Source organism: Heteronotia binoei, chromosome 21 (genome assembly GCF_032191835.1).
Source record: "Heteronotia binoei isolate CCM8104 ecotype False Entrance Well chromosome 21, APGP_CSIRO_Hbin_v1, whole genome shotgun sequence".
Taxonomy (NCBI): domain Eukaryota; kingdom Metazoa; phylum Chordata; class Lepidosauria; order Squamata; family Gekkonidae; genus Heteronotia; species Heteronotia binoei.
Window position 1 is genome coordinate 150,799,426 of NC_083243.1, and position 16,709 is coordinate 150,816,134.

General features: G+C 42.7%; 1 protein-coding gene across 1 annotated transcript in view; it reads left to right on the top strand.

The window, feature by feature from the left end:
- Window positions 1–3,579: 3,579 nt before the first annotated feature.
- NCR3LG1 (natural killer cell cytotoxicity receptor 3 ligand 1) overlaps window positions 3,580–16,709 on the top strand; it is a 48,451-nt gene continuing 35,321 nt past the window's right edge. The window contains exons 1-3 of the mRNA XM_060262755.1: window positions 3,580–3,735; window positions 10,871–11,221; window positions 13,827–14,153. Of these exons, the coding sequence (XP_060118738.1) occupies window positions 3,651–3,735; window positions 10,871–11,221; window positions 13,827–14,153 (763 nt within the window). The 5' untranslated portion in view covers window positions 3,580–3,650. The remainder of the gene's footprint in view (window positions 3,736–10,870; window positions 11,222–13,826; window positions 14,154–16,709) is intronic.

Here is a 16,709-nt window from a genome sequence, read left to right on the forward strand (position 1 = left end):
GAAAAAAACACTTTACACTTCTTCACTCTTATGTTAGGAATGGGTAAAGCATATTTTACGCAAAATTATATCATCAGTGATAATGTGTTGCTTAGAAGTAAATTCAACTTTATGCAGTACAATTTACTTCCAAGTAGGAGCATAGGATTTCAGCTTTAGTTAGGACTCATTTTAGTTGGATCAGGCCCCGTGGAATTCTGTTCACTGTCCATAATCCAAATGAAACTAACTCATTGGGCATTTCTCAGGTTCATTAAGTAAGTTCAGTATTACCAATCTAATCTTTGAAAAAAACACTTTACACTTCTTCACTCTTATGTTAGGAATGGATAAGGCATATTTTACGCAAAATTATCTTATATCATCAGTGATAATGTGTGAAATTGTTTCTGTTTCATAAATGAAACTTGCTCTTGAGGATTTGTATAGAACAAAGTATTACCACGTGAGTCTTTTATTAATCATGTCAATAACTGAGTTCATTGGTTTATATGCTGAAAGTCCATAGTTTGTCTTAATCTTCCCAGTTAAAAGCATCTCAGGGTAACAGTGCTAGCTAGATATATCATGGGTGGCCAACGGTAGCTCTCCAGATGTTTTTTTGCCTACAACTTCCATCTGCCCCAGCCAGTATGGCCAATGGCTGGGGCTCATGGGAGCTGTAGGCAAAAAACATCTGGAGAGCTACCATTGGCTGCCCCTGAGATAGATGATTCTTTAACTCAGTACAGGGCAGTTTCACATAAAGAAAAAAAATCATGGTGCGTTTAATTTCTAAAGGCATTTACTTGGAAATATTGCTTATTGATTTTAATAGAATTTAGTTTTATTTAAGGACACTTAATATCATGAAAGTTGTTGGTCTTAATTTACTTTTGCTTAGGTCATTCATACCATATTTCCTGCTCTTCCTCCTCCCCCTCAGAAATTTTCGGTATAACTACCAAGATATCTTTGGTCTGGAACGAGAGTGATGTATATTCTCTCCAATGCAATATTTGTAAGAAAAATGTTGTTCCACCCATACTTTGTATAGATTAGTTTTTAATTGGATTAAATTAAAATTCAAAATTATATGCCTTGGGTATTACGTGACTTTCCTTTTCTTCTGGTTATTGTTGTAGATGAGATAAAAATGAAAACACATCTGTGTAGCTGATTAAAATGTAGGTTACAAACGTGTTCCCAAGTATAATAACCCCTTCCCCCTGCCACAGAAAAGCGACATAATAATTACTAATCAAAATGACGCACAACAGTGTGCAGGCTTTTGAGTTCTCCAGAATTCTTCATCAGACTGCATGTTAAAAACAGGAGGGGGGGCAGAAAACATATACTTAAGGCCCTTATATTAAGGCCTCTATGTAACATGTAAACTGCATGTAAGTTATTTATTTCAAGGATCAGGGTGGGTTATAAACATGTAGGTTATAAACATGTGTTCCCCGCATAGTATATACCCTCTTCCCAAAAAGCTACGTAATAAATACTAATCAAAATGACACACAACTGTGCAAACTTTTGAGTTCTCCAGAATTCTTCATTAGACTGCATGTTAAAAACTGGAGTGGGGGAGGCAGAAAACACATACTTAAGACCATGATATTAAGGCCTCTTTGTAACATGTAAGCTGCTTCAGTGGGCACAGGGTATGGCTAGCTAATGTGAGAGTAGTACCACAACATAAATCTATGCCCTGTTATCTTTGTACTGTCTCTTACATTTTTAATCTGACACACAGGTCAGGATAGCATGGTTTGCCTTTCCCTATTTTATTCTTGAAACATTGCTTTAAAATAGACTAGACAGAGTATTAATTTGGGTTTCCCCAGGCCTAGTTGCATCTCACACTGCTATACTACCTTGGCTATTTAGTAGTATATAACATTACACTGTGTAGAACAAACATAAATATAGATGAATGGATATTCAGTTGCTCAATGCGTAGATTAAATGTTAAATCCTAGTTTACTAACTCTGAGAATGGTTGCACAACTATGGTCCAGAAGTTACCCATCGTTGTAATCCTGAAATAACCGTCCTTCAGAAGAACAAAGAATTACATGATGATTCTTCTATATAATGGCATATAGCAATTGTTTACCAAATGAAGGCAAGACTAATCAAGAGCCCAATATTACCGGAGTTTGTGACTTTTAACATCCAGTTTACCCCTTCAATAATACAATCTTGAGATAAGTGATCAGTAGACCCTTGGCCACATCCCGTTCTTCTGGCCTGATGATAGGATGGTTTGTTGTCTTGCCTTAAAAAAAAAAAGGTAAAGGTAGTCCCCTTGTGCAAGCACCAGTTGTTTCTGACTCTGGAGTGACATTGCATCACAACGTTTTCATGGCAGACTTTTTACAGGGTGGTTTGCCATTGCCTTCTCTAGTTATCTACACTTTACCTCCAGCAAGCTGGGTACTCATTTTATCGACCTTGGAAGGATGGAAGGCTGAGTCAACCTTGAGCCAGCTACCTGAACCCAGCTTCCGCCGGGATTGAACTTGTTTTACCTTGTCTTGCCTTGCTCTCACTCCAAATGAGGTAATTGGAGCTACTTCATGAATGTGGAAGAAACAAATTTGTCTACCTATTGCTTCCTTGGCTTGTCAAATGTGTGTCTTTACTTGGTTTCCAAGCAAGACATCTAGTTATGCATAAAACAGTGTTGCTTTATCTTATGTCCTGAAATTTGTCAGAGAGGAATCCTTAGAAAGGAGAAAAATCCCTGGGAATTTAATCTCAGCTAGTTACAGGGAAAATTAGGTGGGGTGGGGAGAAGAGTTCAAACATATACATTTAGTGTTAATCCTGCAATGTATATTTCAAGTGTATTTGTGTGTAAAGAACGGAAAGAACTTGTTACACATAATGGATGAGAAAGGTCAGATAATCAAGCTCCTCTTGGAGTACAAATAAGGTAAAATAAATGTAACTGATCTAGAACTTTAAGAAAAATAAATGATTACAAAGTTATAGTATGATAAAAAAGGAGCAGCTAACTAAAGTGTCTCAAAGGGGTACTTGTCATGAACCCAGTGGGTTGCTGCCTTACTGCCACCGCTCTGGATTGATGGTCTCTTGGGAAGGCCCAGAGTACCCTCTCAAGCCCAACAAAAATGCCCCTTTTAGCCGAGAAACACAGGCGTGATGACCAGGCAGAGAACATTAGAAAGATAAAGGTTTATTAATACAGGGATGGGTATTTAAACAAGGCAAGGTGCTTAACAGATATAACAGTGGATAAAGGAAGATGAAAATAAACCCTAATGTGGCTACCTGTGCTCCCCCTAGCCTGTTAGTCATCAGAGCTCACAGCCCTTTCCCCCAGGCCGACTGCCTGTGACTCACTCTACCTTCTCTACCTCATTTTATTTTTTGCTTGTTCTCAGAGAACTTAACTACGTTTTCCAGCAAAGAATTTTTAATAGGCATTTTCTCTCTCGGTTTTTTTTTAAAGGAAGTTCATTTTACACAAGCTTGGGTGAAGCCAAAGTCCTTGTAGCTAGGCGGGGCAAATGAAATGTTGATTTTTCTCCGCGGGATCAAAGTTCATTTAAGTTAGGATAAGACATTTTGTTTCGATTTACAATGTAAAGTCATAAGGCAGCACAGTATACGTTTTCCTCCGCTAAGCAGCGAACATGAAACAGAGGGGGTTTTTGGCGGGGCGCGGACACCTGCTGTGTGGCCCCCTGCAGTGCCTCATTACTACGCTCCGGCTCGCAGGTAAAGGGAAGGGGGAGAGCGCGATTTCCAAAGCGGCGTGCTTTAGGGCTGCGCTGCTCGCGAATCCTATTTGAAACAGCACTAGCAGTAGGATCTACGTGCAGCAATGTAGACGTCTCACAGTTCTCCACACCTTGCTTTCAGCAAGGCAAATAAAATCAGAAACATGTTCTGGCAGCAATGAACTATAAACTGGATAGAAGGAAACCTAGACGGCTAGAATTGGCCGTAGCTGGCCTTCTCTTCTTTGGCTACTGCACTTAACGGAGGAGCGAATTCTCCCAGATTATACGCAGCGCCCAGTCACTTCTAACCGCGCGAGAAGCAGGTTATTTGTTTTAATTATGGGTGAGATTTTGAGGGGGGGGGGAGTGCCTCAGGATGCGGCTGCCGGCGGTTCCGAGGACTTTGGAATATTAGTACACGTTAGTACTTACCTTGAGCGAGGTGAAGCTGTGCTTTTCGCTGCCTTGTAGCTTCCAGTCTCTGCCATAAAGCTGTCCGTTGAAAAAATCCCTCCCCTCAAATGTACTAAAAGGAATTACAAGAATGCCCATTGTGGGGTCCGATTCAAGTCCCGTTGAATATAATAGAAGTCAGGAATACGAACTAATATTAGTGGGCTTCAGGGCTTTTTTGTAGAAAAAGCCCAGCAGGAACTTATTTGCATATTAGGCCACACTCCTTGACATCACCAGTGTTCCGCACAGGTCTTTTCTGCAGAAAAAGCCCAGCAGGAACTTATTTGCATGTTAAGCCACACCCCCTGGTGCCAAGCCAGCCTGAACTGAGTTCCTGTGTGTTCCTGCTATTTAAAAAAAAGCCCTGGTGGGCTTCATTGGAAGTACTGCAGGGTTGCAAAGAAAATATGGAATAGATCCAGGGAAACAGGAATGGTTCAACATGGTCTCTTTCAAGCACAATGACTGGGACTGGAAACAGTTCTCTGGGTAGCATAATGGTCCCTGGGAATAGCGTAAATGTTCAGGATTTGGATGGACAGATTTGGAGTGTGAATGGAATAAATAATCTAGGAGTGGAATGACAGCTCCTTTCCCCGCTCTCCAGATAGCTTCCACCCCTTGGTGAGAGGTGCATTACTAGTTGTCTGGACTGGAAAGTTCTGGGAATGCTTAATTTGGCAGCAGGAGGTGCTCTGATGCATGGCTAGATGACATTGCAATTATCTAGAGTAGGGGTGGCCAACGGTAGCTCTCCAAATGTTTTGCCTACAACTCCCATCAGCCCTAGCCAGCATGGCCAATGGCTGGGGCTGATGGGAGTTGTAGGCAAAAAACATCTGGAGAGCTACCGTTGGCCACCCCTGATCTAGAGATACTTAGTAATCTCTAGTGATGAGGGAACCCCTCTGTTCGTTATATTCAGAAGTTCCCAAACCAAATAAATCAACATTCTGATCTACTGTATTATTAATGAAGTGGATGCAGATCTAGCTTGATTTTTCTTAAAGCCACATTTACAGCTGTTTCTCAAACAAAGTTAGACTAATATATAAATGAATTCTAGAAAATATAGGGAGTCAAGAGACCTGGGATTCAACTGCCAGCTCATCAGTATAAGTGCTCAGAATCAAGGTCTACTTCAGACATGATTTTTCTCCTACACAAGTATATATGCATGTAGGCAAAACGAGAATATGCCATAAAATCTAATTTGAAAATCTGTTTTGCAGGATGTGCATCCATTGGGAAGCAAATTCTTAGCAAGTATTTGTCCTGCAAAGTGAGCTTTTATATGTTATTCACAAATGACTGCTTAGCGGAAATACCATCCTAACCTAAGCAACTTGATTTGTATTCTAGGCATGATTCTTTTTTTACAGCAGTATCACTCCTTGCAGTGAATAGAATGTTCTTGTGCCTGAACATATGGCAGTGAAATAAGACCTCCCACAGACAAGATAGGAATTTTTTTATGCATAGGGGAATTCTGAGGATTGTCGGCTCTGGGACTATCTTCAATCAAAGTAGGCCTCCAGTGTTAGCAGAAGGTTGGCTAGATGGATGGATGGATGGATGGATGGATAGATAGATAGATAGATAGATAGATAGATAGATAGATAGATAGATAGATAGATAGATAGATAGATAGATAGATAGATAGATAGATTCAGTAGCATCACACGTTTGTGTCAGATCTGGCACACCTGTGAGGTGGCCAGTGTTTCATACCCTCGTTAGGGCTGTTATGCAGCATAAAGACCCACAAAAAGCAATACAGATTAGTCCACACCAACTCCTTTCCCCTCCCAGACAATGAGCAGTTCAAGCTGGCTCTGGGATAAGATAAGGTGGCCTTGAGGAGGCAGCTCCAAACCTCTCCACAGGTAGAAATTGATACTTATAACTGTTACACAGACAGAGCAAAGCAGGCACAGTTCACACTCCCCCTTATTCCCAAAACAAAGCATCAAGTCAATATACAGAGACTAGAAATTGCAAGGGCACTTGACAAGGATATGCAGGAGATATTTGTTTATGGATTTAAATACATAAGCACCACAGCTGGTACCCTGCCAAACTACCTTATGAAGGTTGAGCATGTTTGTTTTTCTTAAGAGGTATAGAATATTAAATGTCATGAAACGGTATGTGTGAAAATGGGTTAGGGGATGAGTCTCCAGTTCTGATTTTCCTGCCCAAACTCTCCCCAGATAGTATAAGGATGAAGACTAAAAATATGCCCAACTTACAACTGCTTGAGCTGATACTATGGCAGGAGGCTTTTGAGCTTTTGGGCCAGGTGAGAAGCTCCTCATTTAATTCCAAACTTTGCCATGGTACATGATGCTCTTTTGGGGGGGAGGGGTCTCATAATTAATTGTTCCCTCCCCATCAATCCTTATGGACTTCCTGGTTTGTATATTTTTTTTAAATGACATTAATATTCAGATGCCCTGTTAGCTTTTCTGAGGTGGGAATTAAAAAACCCAGGACAATTCTACACTGGTTATTTGCCTTAGATTTGATGCTGTTAGGAAAAGGTTTTTTTTCTTCCTGTTTTGACACAGCATTGGCGCTCCTCCAGTATTTCCTCAGCCTTTTTCTAATATTTCTCAAACTTGCTTTGCTGTGAAGTTTTAGGAAAGGTCACAGAAAAACATGGTTGGATTTTCTCAACCCTATCCACACAGCAGCTGTTTTCCCTGCAGCGGCCATATTCTCATTGGCAACTAAGAATATTTAGTTTATTTTGCAACTGAGTATATAACTGAGAATATGTAGGTTCTCTGAATTTCCATCTTTCATTAAAAACAACCAGGCTCTCTAGCTCTTTTTGTTGTGTTGTAAGGCGAGAAAGCATATCTCCACAATAAATGGGGCTAGATTTTAAAAGTAAAATCAAATCTGGGATCTGTTGGTATAACATTATGATGGTATAATGATTTTCAATTGGTTAAAAAAAAGAAGCTGAAAATCCCTGGTGGTGTGGTGGGGCTCTGCTGGAGGACTGGGGCAGGATTACTACCTGTTATGTTGAAGCCCCATTGCTGCTCCACTGTTTGGCAGCTGTGGTGTCAGGCGGCAAACTACACATGCCTGTCCCTATGTGAGAAAAACCCTGGTCACTGCAAACTCACTGTGTTTCTCAGTTGTCACATAATCCAGTCAGCCAAAGGGTGCTTTAAGCTGTGCTGTCTGGGACTCAGCTGGTCCTGTGAAAATTCAGTGATGTGCTGAGTTCTGATAGACTGAGCTTTAGCAGCGCTGTCACTTGACAGACAACTAAAAACAGCTCCACATGCAAGAAAGCAAGCTTTTCTAAAATCATGAAAGAGAGCATTACAGATGGAGCTACATGGGCCATGTAGTCCAAGCCCCTGCTCAATGCAGGATAAGCCTAATGAACTCCTGACAAGTGTTCATTCAGCCACTGCTTGAAGACTGCTGGTGAGGGGGAGCTCACCACTGCCCTAAGCAGCCAGTTCTACTGCTGAACTACTTTTACTGTACTTTCCCCCCTTAATATCCAGCTGGTACCTTTACACCTATAATTTAAACCCTTTACTGTGAGCCCTATCCTATGCTTTTAACAGGAACTATACTGTCCTATAAGTGACAACCCTTTAAATATTTAAAAGAGCAACCATGTCCTCTTAAACCTCCTCTTCTCCAGACTGAACATTCCCAAGCGCCTCAGCCTTTCGTCATAGGGCTTGGTCTCCAGGCCCCTGATCATTCTCATCACTCTCTTCTGCACCTGCTCCATTCTGACCACATCCTTTTTTGAAGTGAGGCCTCCAGAACTGCTCACAGTACTACAGGTGTGGCCTGGCTAATGTAGTTTACAGTGCCTCTGTCAATATACCCCAAGATTGCATTAGACTTTTTTGCTACTGCATCATACTTACTGCTCATATTTAGCTTACTGTCCACCTGTACCCCAAGATAATTTATTCACACTGCTATCCATCAAGTATGCCCCATTGAGTATGCACGTTTCTCATTTTTGTTACCCAGATGTAGAACTCTGCACTTATCCTTGTTGTATTGCATCTTGTTCACATCTGCCCATTTTTTCAGTGAGTTCAGATCTTGTTTACTCCTATCTTTATCTTCTGGGGTGTTCACTACTCCTCCCAGTTTGGTGTCATCTGCAGATTTAATGAGTGGTTCGTCCATCCTTTCATCCAGACCATTAAAAAAAATATTGAAAAGTACGGGGCCAGAACTGAGTCCTGTGGCACCCCACTGAATAACCCCTTCTAATCAGATGAAATGCCATTGACAACTATTCTTTGGGTGCTGTTCTCCAACCAGTTCCCTATCCACCTATCTATCCCAGAGTCCAGTCTGCAGCCCTCCAGTTTCCCATCAGAACATCATGGAGAACTCTGTGAAAAGTTTTACTGAAATCCAGGTAAACAGTGTTGACAACATTCCCGCAATCCAGTAAGCTCATCACTCAATCAAAGAAGGCAATGAGATTGGTCTGAGGACAAATCTGTGCTGACTTCCCCATATCACCAAGTTGCCTTTCAGATGCTCACAGATTAACCTCATTAAAATCTGCTTCAGTATCTTTCCTGGGACAGGAGTCAGACTGAGTGGCCTGTAATTTACTGGGTCATCCCTCCTCCCTTTTTCTGAAGATTGGGATGACATTCACTCTTCTCCAATCTTGTGGCACATCTCCCTTCATCAAGATCTTGAAGAGCTCTTCAAGCTCTAGAGAGCTTTTTGAGCAGTTGGGTGCCCACCATCTGGCCCAGGGATTTGCACTTATCCAATGCAGTCAGGTACTTCTTAACAATCTCTCTATCCATGTCAACCAGCAGCCTGGACTCTGGGCCTTGTCTACTAACATCTCTAGGTAAGTTTTTTATTTTTTTCAAGAGGTGGGGGGGGGGGGAGAGAGAACTGAAGCAAAATAGGCACTGAGCCTTTCTGCTGTCTCTCTGTCCTCTGCCAGAGTTTCTCCATTTTTACCCAACAGTGGATCCATTGCCTCTTTTAACTTGGATTTGCTCCATATCTGAAGAAGCATTTCTTGTTGTAGTATGCCTCCCTGGCCATACATAAGCCATTTCCTGCTGATCTGCCTTTTTTATCCTAGCCCAAGAGCATCATGCTAAAGAAACAAATGTAGGGAGACTGGTTTGGGATGGGACGGGATCACATTAATAAGAAATGGACAAGTATGGTTGTAGACAGAAAGGCAGTCCAATGGCAATATTCACCTTTCATTAGAGTAGCAGCAGGGGTTGGCAAATGAAGGACAAGGGGGCAGCCCAAAGTATAGTTTAGCCTCAATGTAGGAAAAAAGCACCAACAAAACAGAGGAGACATTTTTCTACAGGTGCCCAAAACATCTTAACGTATCTTCGAATTTGGGGTGAAAGGGATGAGTGCTGTGAGTAGGGTTACAATAGGAGCATTTTGAGGGTGGGGACTTGCAAATCGTAAAAATTGAGATCTGAAAAAGTCTTAGACTATTACCACAGTGCAGTGATATGGCTACATTGTGCGACATCATCCTCCATTTTCCCCTGCCACTCCATTGACTGTCAGTAGTGGATGGTGTTAGGGAATTCTGTTTGATGAGGAGGGAGAAGAGCCTCAGGCAACAGAAGGAAGAAAGGTTTGGCTTAGTAGCTCTGCTGTGCAATTAAGCAAGCCTTGCAAAGCAAGCTGTTATGCAGAAGGAAGCAAGATATAGGGAGAAGGAAGCAGATGACATCCAGTTGCTTGGGGACCTGATAGGAGCCCTCCGGGGGCCTGATTCGGCCCCCGGACAGCATGTTTGACACCCCTGCGCTAATCTCTCTGTACCATTCCTCTTCAATTTATGGGTAAATGAATAGTTTCCAACTCACCAAGCCCCAGCAGTCCATATGATAGGGTAATGACTCTATAGCACTAGGTCTCTGAAGTTCAAGATTAGGTGAAGAGGAACCTTCTCATTCAGTATGAGAACAGAGTACTCTAATATTTTTGCCTAATGTCAGCAATGTTCTAATCGCTAGTCCCATCTGCACAATTCTTGTAGATTCCCAATACATTATATACTTCTGAGATCCACTGTAGGTATTGCTTTAAGAACACACAGGGTGAAGACAAACATATTCCAAGTGTAATGAAAATGGCTCCAACATGAGTTGAAAGTACATTTGTTGAATACTCGGTAAATAAGTGTTCTAACCCCCCACACTAAACAGTATCTGTGTGTCTTCACCCTTCATTTGTTTTATTCATTTTATGCACCCTAACATCAATGGCTTTTGCTGAAAGGAAATAGAGATGGGTGACATAGATATTACTGTGCAAATGTGCCACTTGGGAATGACCAGCGGCATCCAGCACAGGTGATGACATCATCACTCCACATGCCAGTTTAGGCAGCTGAATTAAGAAAATATGTTGGGGCAAGTGATGCTCTGTATTCTTGGTGCTTGGGAGGGGCAACAGTGAGAGGACTTCTAGTGTCCTGGTCCTATTGACGGACCTCCTGATGGCACCTGGGTTTTTTGGCCACTGTGTGACACAGAGTGTTGGACTAGATAAGCCATTGGCCTGATCCAACATGGCTTCTCTTATGCTTTTATGTTATACATTCTTTCACAATTAGACTATTTAAATGGCTTTCCAATAATAATTCATTTTTCTTTATGAAGGAACTCTAGAAGTACAGATGGGAAGTCAGATGATAGTATTCTTGAATCAAGATGTTTGGCTTCCATGTAATATATCTGGATACAATAATCGTGAACTGGATATCAAGAAAATGGCCGTCACCTGGTATCTGAGGACTCCTGGAGGGAATGCAGAAAAAATATTGTACTCAGTTGTTTCTGGAGAACATCACTCAAATAGACATGGCCTGCAAATAAATGGAAGTAAACTACAAAGAGGAAATGCTGAACTTTTTCTTCCACAAATACAGCTTAATGAAGAAGGAACATATGTTTGTTCTGTGATTGTTACCCCAGATAAAGCTGAAGGAACCAAAATGATAGAGATAGTTGGTAAGTGATTTTACTAAGCATTGTGGGAGAATTTTAGTTTGAAATTCAAAGTTAGCATTACACATAATGAGCATTACACATAAATGCATGTAACAAAACTGGGCTTCAGAAAAAGCCATTTTGGAGGGAGATGATCTAGTGCAGAGAAAAGTCTGGTACCCTCCCCATCCCCACCACTATGGTTGAAACTAGTTTTTTCTTACAAGAAAAAGGATACACTAATTTTCATATCTATTCACTACAGATTATTTATTCTAACATCATAACACTTGTGGTTTCCATACAGGAATAGGTTCGTGTTGTTTCCCTTTTAGGATGTGGCTGTCAATAAAACACAGTTGCAATGGGGCTTTTGCATGGCAGGTTTTCATGCCGTTTCCCTGTTCGCTTAGCAGCCACTGCTTCCCCTGTCCCAGACCAAGTGTGAGTTGATCTGCAAATACCTAAATCAATGGATTGGGCCCATACTGAGAATAAATAGATATTTCTGCAAACATGAGAGACCGCCCCCGAGGTTTGCTGAGAAAACAACAAAAAAATGGGGAGCTTAAATCCACCCAAATAATAATATTGCCTGTTTATGCGCAGACAACAGACTTACCCCTTTTGTTCTGGAGGTGGGCGGCCTCTGGGAGCCATGCCAGGCCCAGCTACAGCAGTGGCCTCCAGGAGCAGCTATGGACTCCATGATGGCGATGGTGTGGGCAGATTGGAAGGCAACCATGCCAGGGCTCAATGGGTAAGGGGAGATTCTCCTCATGAGTCCCACAAGCCCCCATTTATATGATATACTGTTATAATAAGTGTAACAGGTTCTATGAATCCCTAGCTTTCATTTTTTTAAAAGTATATTTCTAGCTCCTACCACTGCCAGATCTGCTGCTTATTAGAGGTGGGAGAAAGTGTGGGGGAAGGATTGTGTTTGAACTCAGAAGTGATATAACTTCCAGGAGATACTCTAGGAATCCCCCAAATCCCTATAATGAAGTCTCCCATCTCTTCAGGGTTTGGACTAATTGTGTACAGTAAACAAAATTGATATTTTTGGGGTTTAGGTATATAGAACTAAAAAAAAAAAAAGGTATTTCCCAATATTCCCAAATCCCAATACTGATATTGTATTTGGATCCAGGAAATATTTGGGATTCCCAAATTTTTCAGCTCCATTATACCCCATAGGGACCATTATAGTCAATGGTCCCCATAGGCTATAATGGAGAATCGATCCAGGGGTATGTAGGGCTCAAGGGGGCTATTTTTGAGGCAGAGGCACCAAATTTGCAGCATAGCTGCTGGTGCCTCTCCTCAGAAAAACCCCAAGTTTCAAAAAGATTGGACAAGGGATTCCAATTGTATGGGCCCCAGAAGAAGGCACTTCCAGCCTCCGTTGTTTCCAACAGAGAGGGAAAAAGTCATTTAAAGGGATCATGGTGCCTTTAAATGCCTCCTCCAAGCTATGCGACTTTGCTGTGAGTGAGCTCTGAAGGCATTTAAAGGGGCTGAGAGACCTTTAAATGCCCTTTATATGCAACTATCTGGCAGTCCTGAAAAATCCTGAATATTTTTGAGAGTGGCCATTCTTGAATAGCTGAATTAGTAACCCACTAAATAACTGGCTGAGAAAATACCTGGAAAATACCAATAAGGTATTTTGGGGTATTTTTCCAGCTTGGTTTATACCAAGCGCACACCCCTAGTTTGGACACCTCCTCACTTCTCCCTTTTTGACAATTACTAGCATTAGATGGCAAGTGAATAGATTAGCAGACAAATGACTGCTGGTGGAGAGATGGCAGTCCTAAATGAGAGACATAATTTTTTTAGACATGAAAGCTGAGGATTTATGAAGCTGTTACACATATTGTTATAATGGTATACCAATGTAACAATAAGAAATTGCTGCTAAAAATGGCAAAAGGCCCCCCTGGTGGTGGGGAAGGAAATGACTGCCAGGGGTACAGGGTCAGCCGAAATAGCTGCCATGTGGTAAGGAAAGTGGAGAATTTTCCTGCCCACTTGATAGCCAAGTTTTAGCAGCAGTCTTTCTCAAAACTTCACAGTAAAACAAGACGGAGAAAGACTGGAGAAAAATTGAGGAAACTCAGGGAGGTACAAAAATGCAGCGCTATGAACATATGAAGCTGCCTTCTACTGAATCAGACCTTTGGTCCATCAAAGTCAGTATTGTCTTCTCAGACTGGCAGTGGCTCTCCATGGTCTCAAACTGAGGTTTTTCACACCTATTTGCCTGGACCCTTTTTTGGAGATGCCAGGGATTGAACCTGGGACCTTCTGCTTCCCAAGCAGATGCTCTACCACTGAGCCACCGTCCCTCCCCATGCTCCAAGGAATTCTTCTTTAGCAGCAGTCTTGTATATAGATTTACTCACAGATATGTTGAGTTCATTGGAACTTATAAGCAAATATGCACAACACTGTAGCCAAAGTTTTCTTCTACTGGATTAAGGGTTGGGCAGCAGGTAGAAGATGTGTTAAATTAAAAAAAAAATAACCTATCAACACCACTGAAATCAGACACAAAGACAGAAATGATTAAATGATCAGATCACTTTAATGACTAATACAAATGTTTGTTTCCATACAGCTAAACCTACTATCATCCTGTCTCCCATGAAAATTGCTATAGAAAGAGACAGGGAAAAGACATTGTCATGTGCAGTGCAGGAATTCTACCCTGGTTTGATTGACATTCGCTGGCAAAAGGATTCCAAGGAAACCCAAGATAAAATGGTGACTGCTGAAGAAATTTGCACAGGGTCATCTGTAGAAAATGGAGATGGCACTTTTAATGTTACTAGTAAATTAAGGCTTCAGCCATCTTTAAAAGATAATGGAGACATCTATAGCTGTATTGTGGATCACAAGTCATTTCCCACAAAGCAAATTTTCAGTGCCACCTTGACTGTAACAGGTATGCCTTCAGTGGTCATTTCTTCTCTGTATATGCTGTGATCTCTTGTTCCTAAGTTTTTCTTTTAAGGCCTATGTTATTGTGATGATATCCATGACTGGATTGTGGTAGTGGATGGATATGAGTTGTTCAAGAAAAAAACAAAAGGGTCAAAGAAGAGGCAAAGTGGCAGTGTATGTGAGAAAAATGTTTGCTTGTCAAGAAATACTGGAGGAGGTGGGTTATGGTCCAGTGGAAAGTATCTGGATGAGGATAAGGGAAGGTAAGACAAATAGTATTGTGGCTGGAGTCTGCTACAGATCACCTGACCAAGGTGAGGAGATGGATGCTTCTCTCCTTGAGCAGCTTGACTGTGAACCCAAGCAGTTATGGGTGACTTCAACTTCCCTGATGTGTTCTGGAAGATAAACTGCTAAGGGTTCAGAGCTGCACACAACTTCCTGACCTGCCTGGCCAGCAGCTTCCTTTTCCAGATGGTGAAGGAAACTATGAGGGACTTAGGCATATGGGGCTCAATCAACAGGCAAGAGTTGGTAGATAGAGTGAAGAGTGGTGGGGACTTTAGGGGGAAGTGACCATGTTGTACTAGAATTCCTTTTGCTGGAGGACTGGGCAAAGAAGTTTGTAGCCAGACATATGTTAGGTTTTAGTAGGGCAGACTTTAATGAACTCAGAGGCATGATGGGGGTCATTCCATGGGCAAGAATTCTGGAAGGAAAAAGAGCAAGTGAAGGGGGGCTCTCCTATAACAAAAGTGGAATCTGGGCTACTGGCTGACATGGAAGAGAGGTTGTTGAGAGGGCCAGATGGTGTACATCCAAGAGTGTTCAAATAACTCTCTAGAGAGCTTACAGAGCCTTTGTCCATCATCTTCAATACTTTGAAAAGGAAGGAAGATGTGACACAAGACTGAAGGATAATGAAGAGGTCAATCTGTGAGCATCTGAAGGGCAACTTGGTGATCTGGAGAAGTCAACACAGATTTGTCTTCAGCAGGTCCTGCCAGACCAATCTCATTGCCTTCTTTGATTGAGTGATGAGTTTACTGGATTGTGGGAATACTGTCAACATTGTTTACCTGGATTTCAGTAGTTTTTCACAGGGTTCCCCATGATGTTCTGTTGGGAAACTGGAGGGCTACAGACTAGACTCTAGGATAGATAGGTGGATAGGGAACTGGTTGGAGAACAGCACCCAAAGAGTGGTTGTCAATGGCATTTCCTCTGATTAAAGGAAGGTGTCCAGTGGGTCACGACAGGGCTCAGTTCTGGGCCTAGTACTTTTCAATATTTTTTCAAATTGGTTTGGATGAAGGGATAGATGGACTACTCATTAAATCTGCAGATGACACCATACTGGGAGGAGTAGTGAACACCCCAGAAGATAAGAGAATAGGATTCAACATGATCTGAACTAGGGTGGCCATAATGTCTGAAGGTCAGCCAGGGACACCTTTTGGGGGGGGAGGTAGGGGTGTGCGCACGCTCCGCACGTGTGCCGCCAGAAACAGGAAGTGACATCACTTCCGGTGACGGCGTGCCGGCGCCGGAAACAGGAAGTGACGTCACTTCCTGTGACATCATTTCCCCCACGCCACCTGCCGGAAACAGGAAGTGACATCACTTCCTGTGACATCATTTCCCCCAAATGACATCATTTCCCCCAAATGCCACTGCCGGAAACAGGAAGTGACTTCACAGCACTTCCTGTGACGTCCCCAAAAATCCCCCAAATATCACCGCCGGAAACACCAAGATTATTTATAGAGAGGGAAAGGGGGAAGTAAAGTTAAATGAAACTCTTTTTTTACTTTTTTCAAAGTGAGAAGACTAGAGAGAACGGGTTCCATGCTGAGAAGCCAGTCAGATTCCAGTGAGACTGTGCTGCATAATGCAGCCTATTTATTTTGTCCTGTTTGCTCTATTGGCTCTATCTGCGCCACCTTCATCACTTTCGGGGTGTGGATCCCCCAGTGGGGTGGTCTCCTGACTCCCTCCGCCGGCTGTTTCTGATAGCCCCGCGCCCCCTCTTTCATTTGATATGTGTCCCGTGTGAGTGCCACCCTCCCGCCGGGAGATGCCGCAAAATGAGCCCCCTTGAGGCTTATGGCGGCAGGGCTCGGGGGAAGCGAGCTAGACTGCTGTTCTTTTGAGGGGTTATAGAGTATTTCGAGCCCGTCCCTGTGGCATCGGTCCCATCATTGTGGGACCCAGGGGGCCGGCGCAGCGGCACGCCGAAGCAGCCTGTCACTAATAACAAAGGTCGAGATGCAGGACAGGAACCCGGAAGTGACCGACAGGCTGCTTCAGCGTGCCACTGCGCCGGCCCCCTGGGTCCCACAACGATGGGACCGATGCCACAAGGACGGGCTCGAAACACTCTATAACCCCTCAAAAAAACAGCAGTCTAGCTCGCTTCCTCTGAGCCCTGCCGCCATAAGCCTCAAGGGGGCTCATTTTGCGACATCTCCCGGTGGGAGGGTGGCACCCGCACGGGACACATATCAAATGAAAGAGGGGGCGCAGGGCTATCAGAAACAGCTGGCAGAGGGAGTCG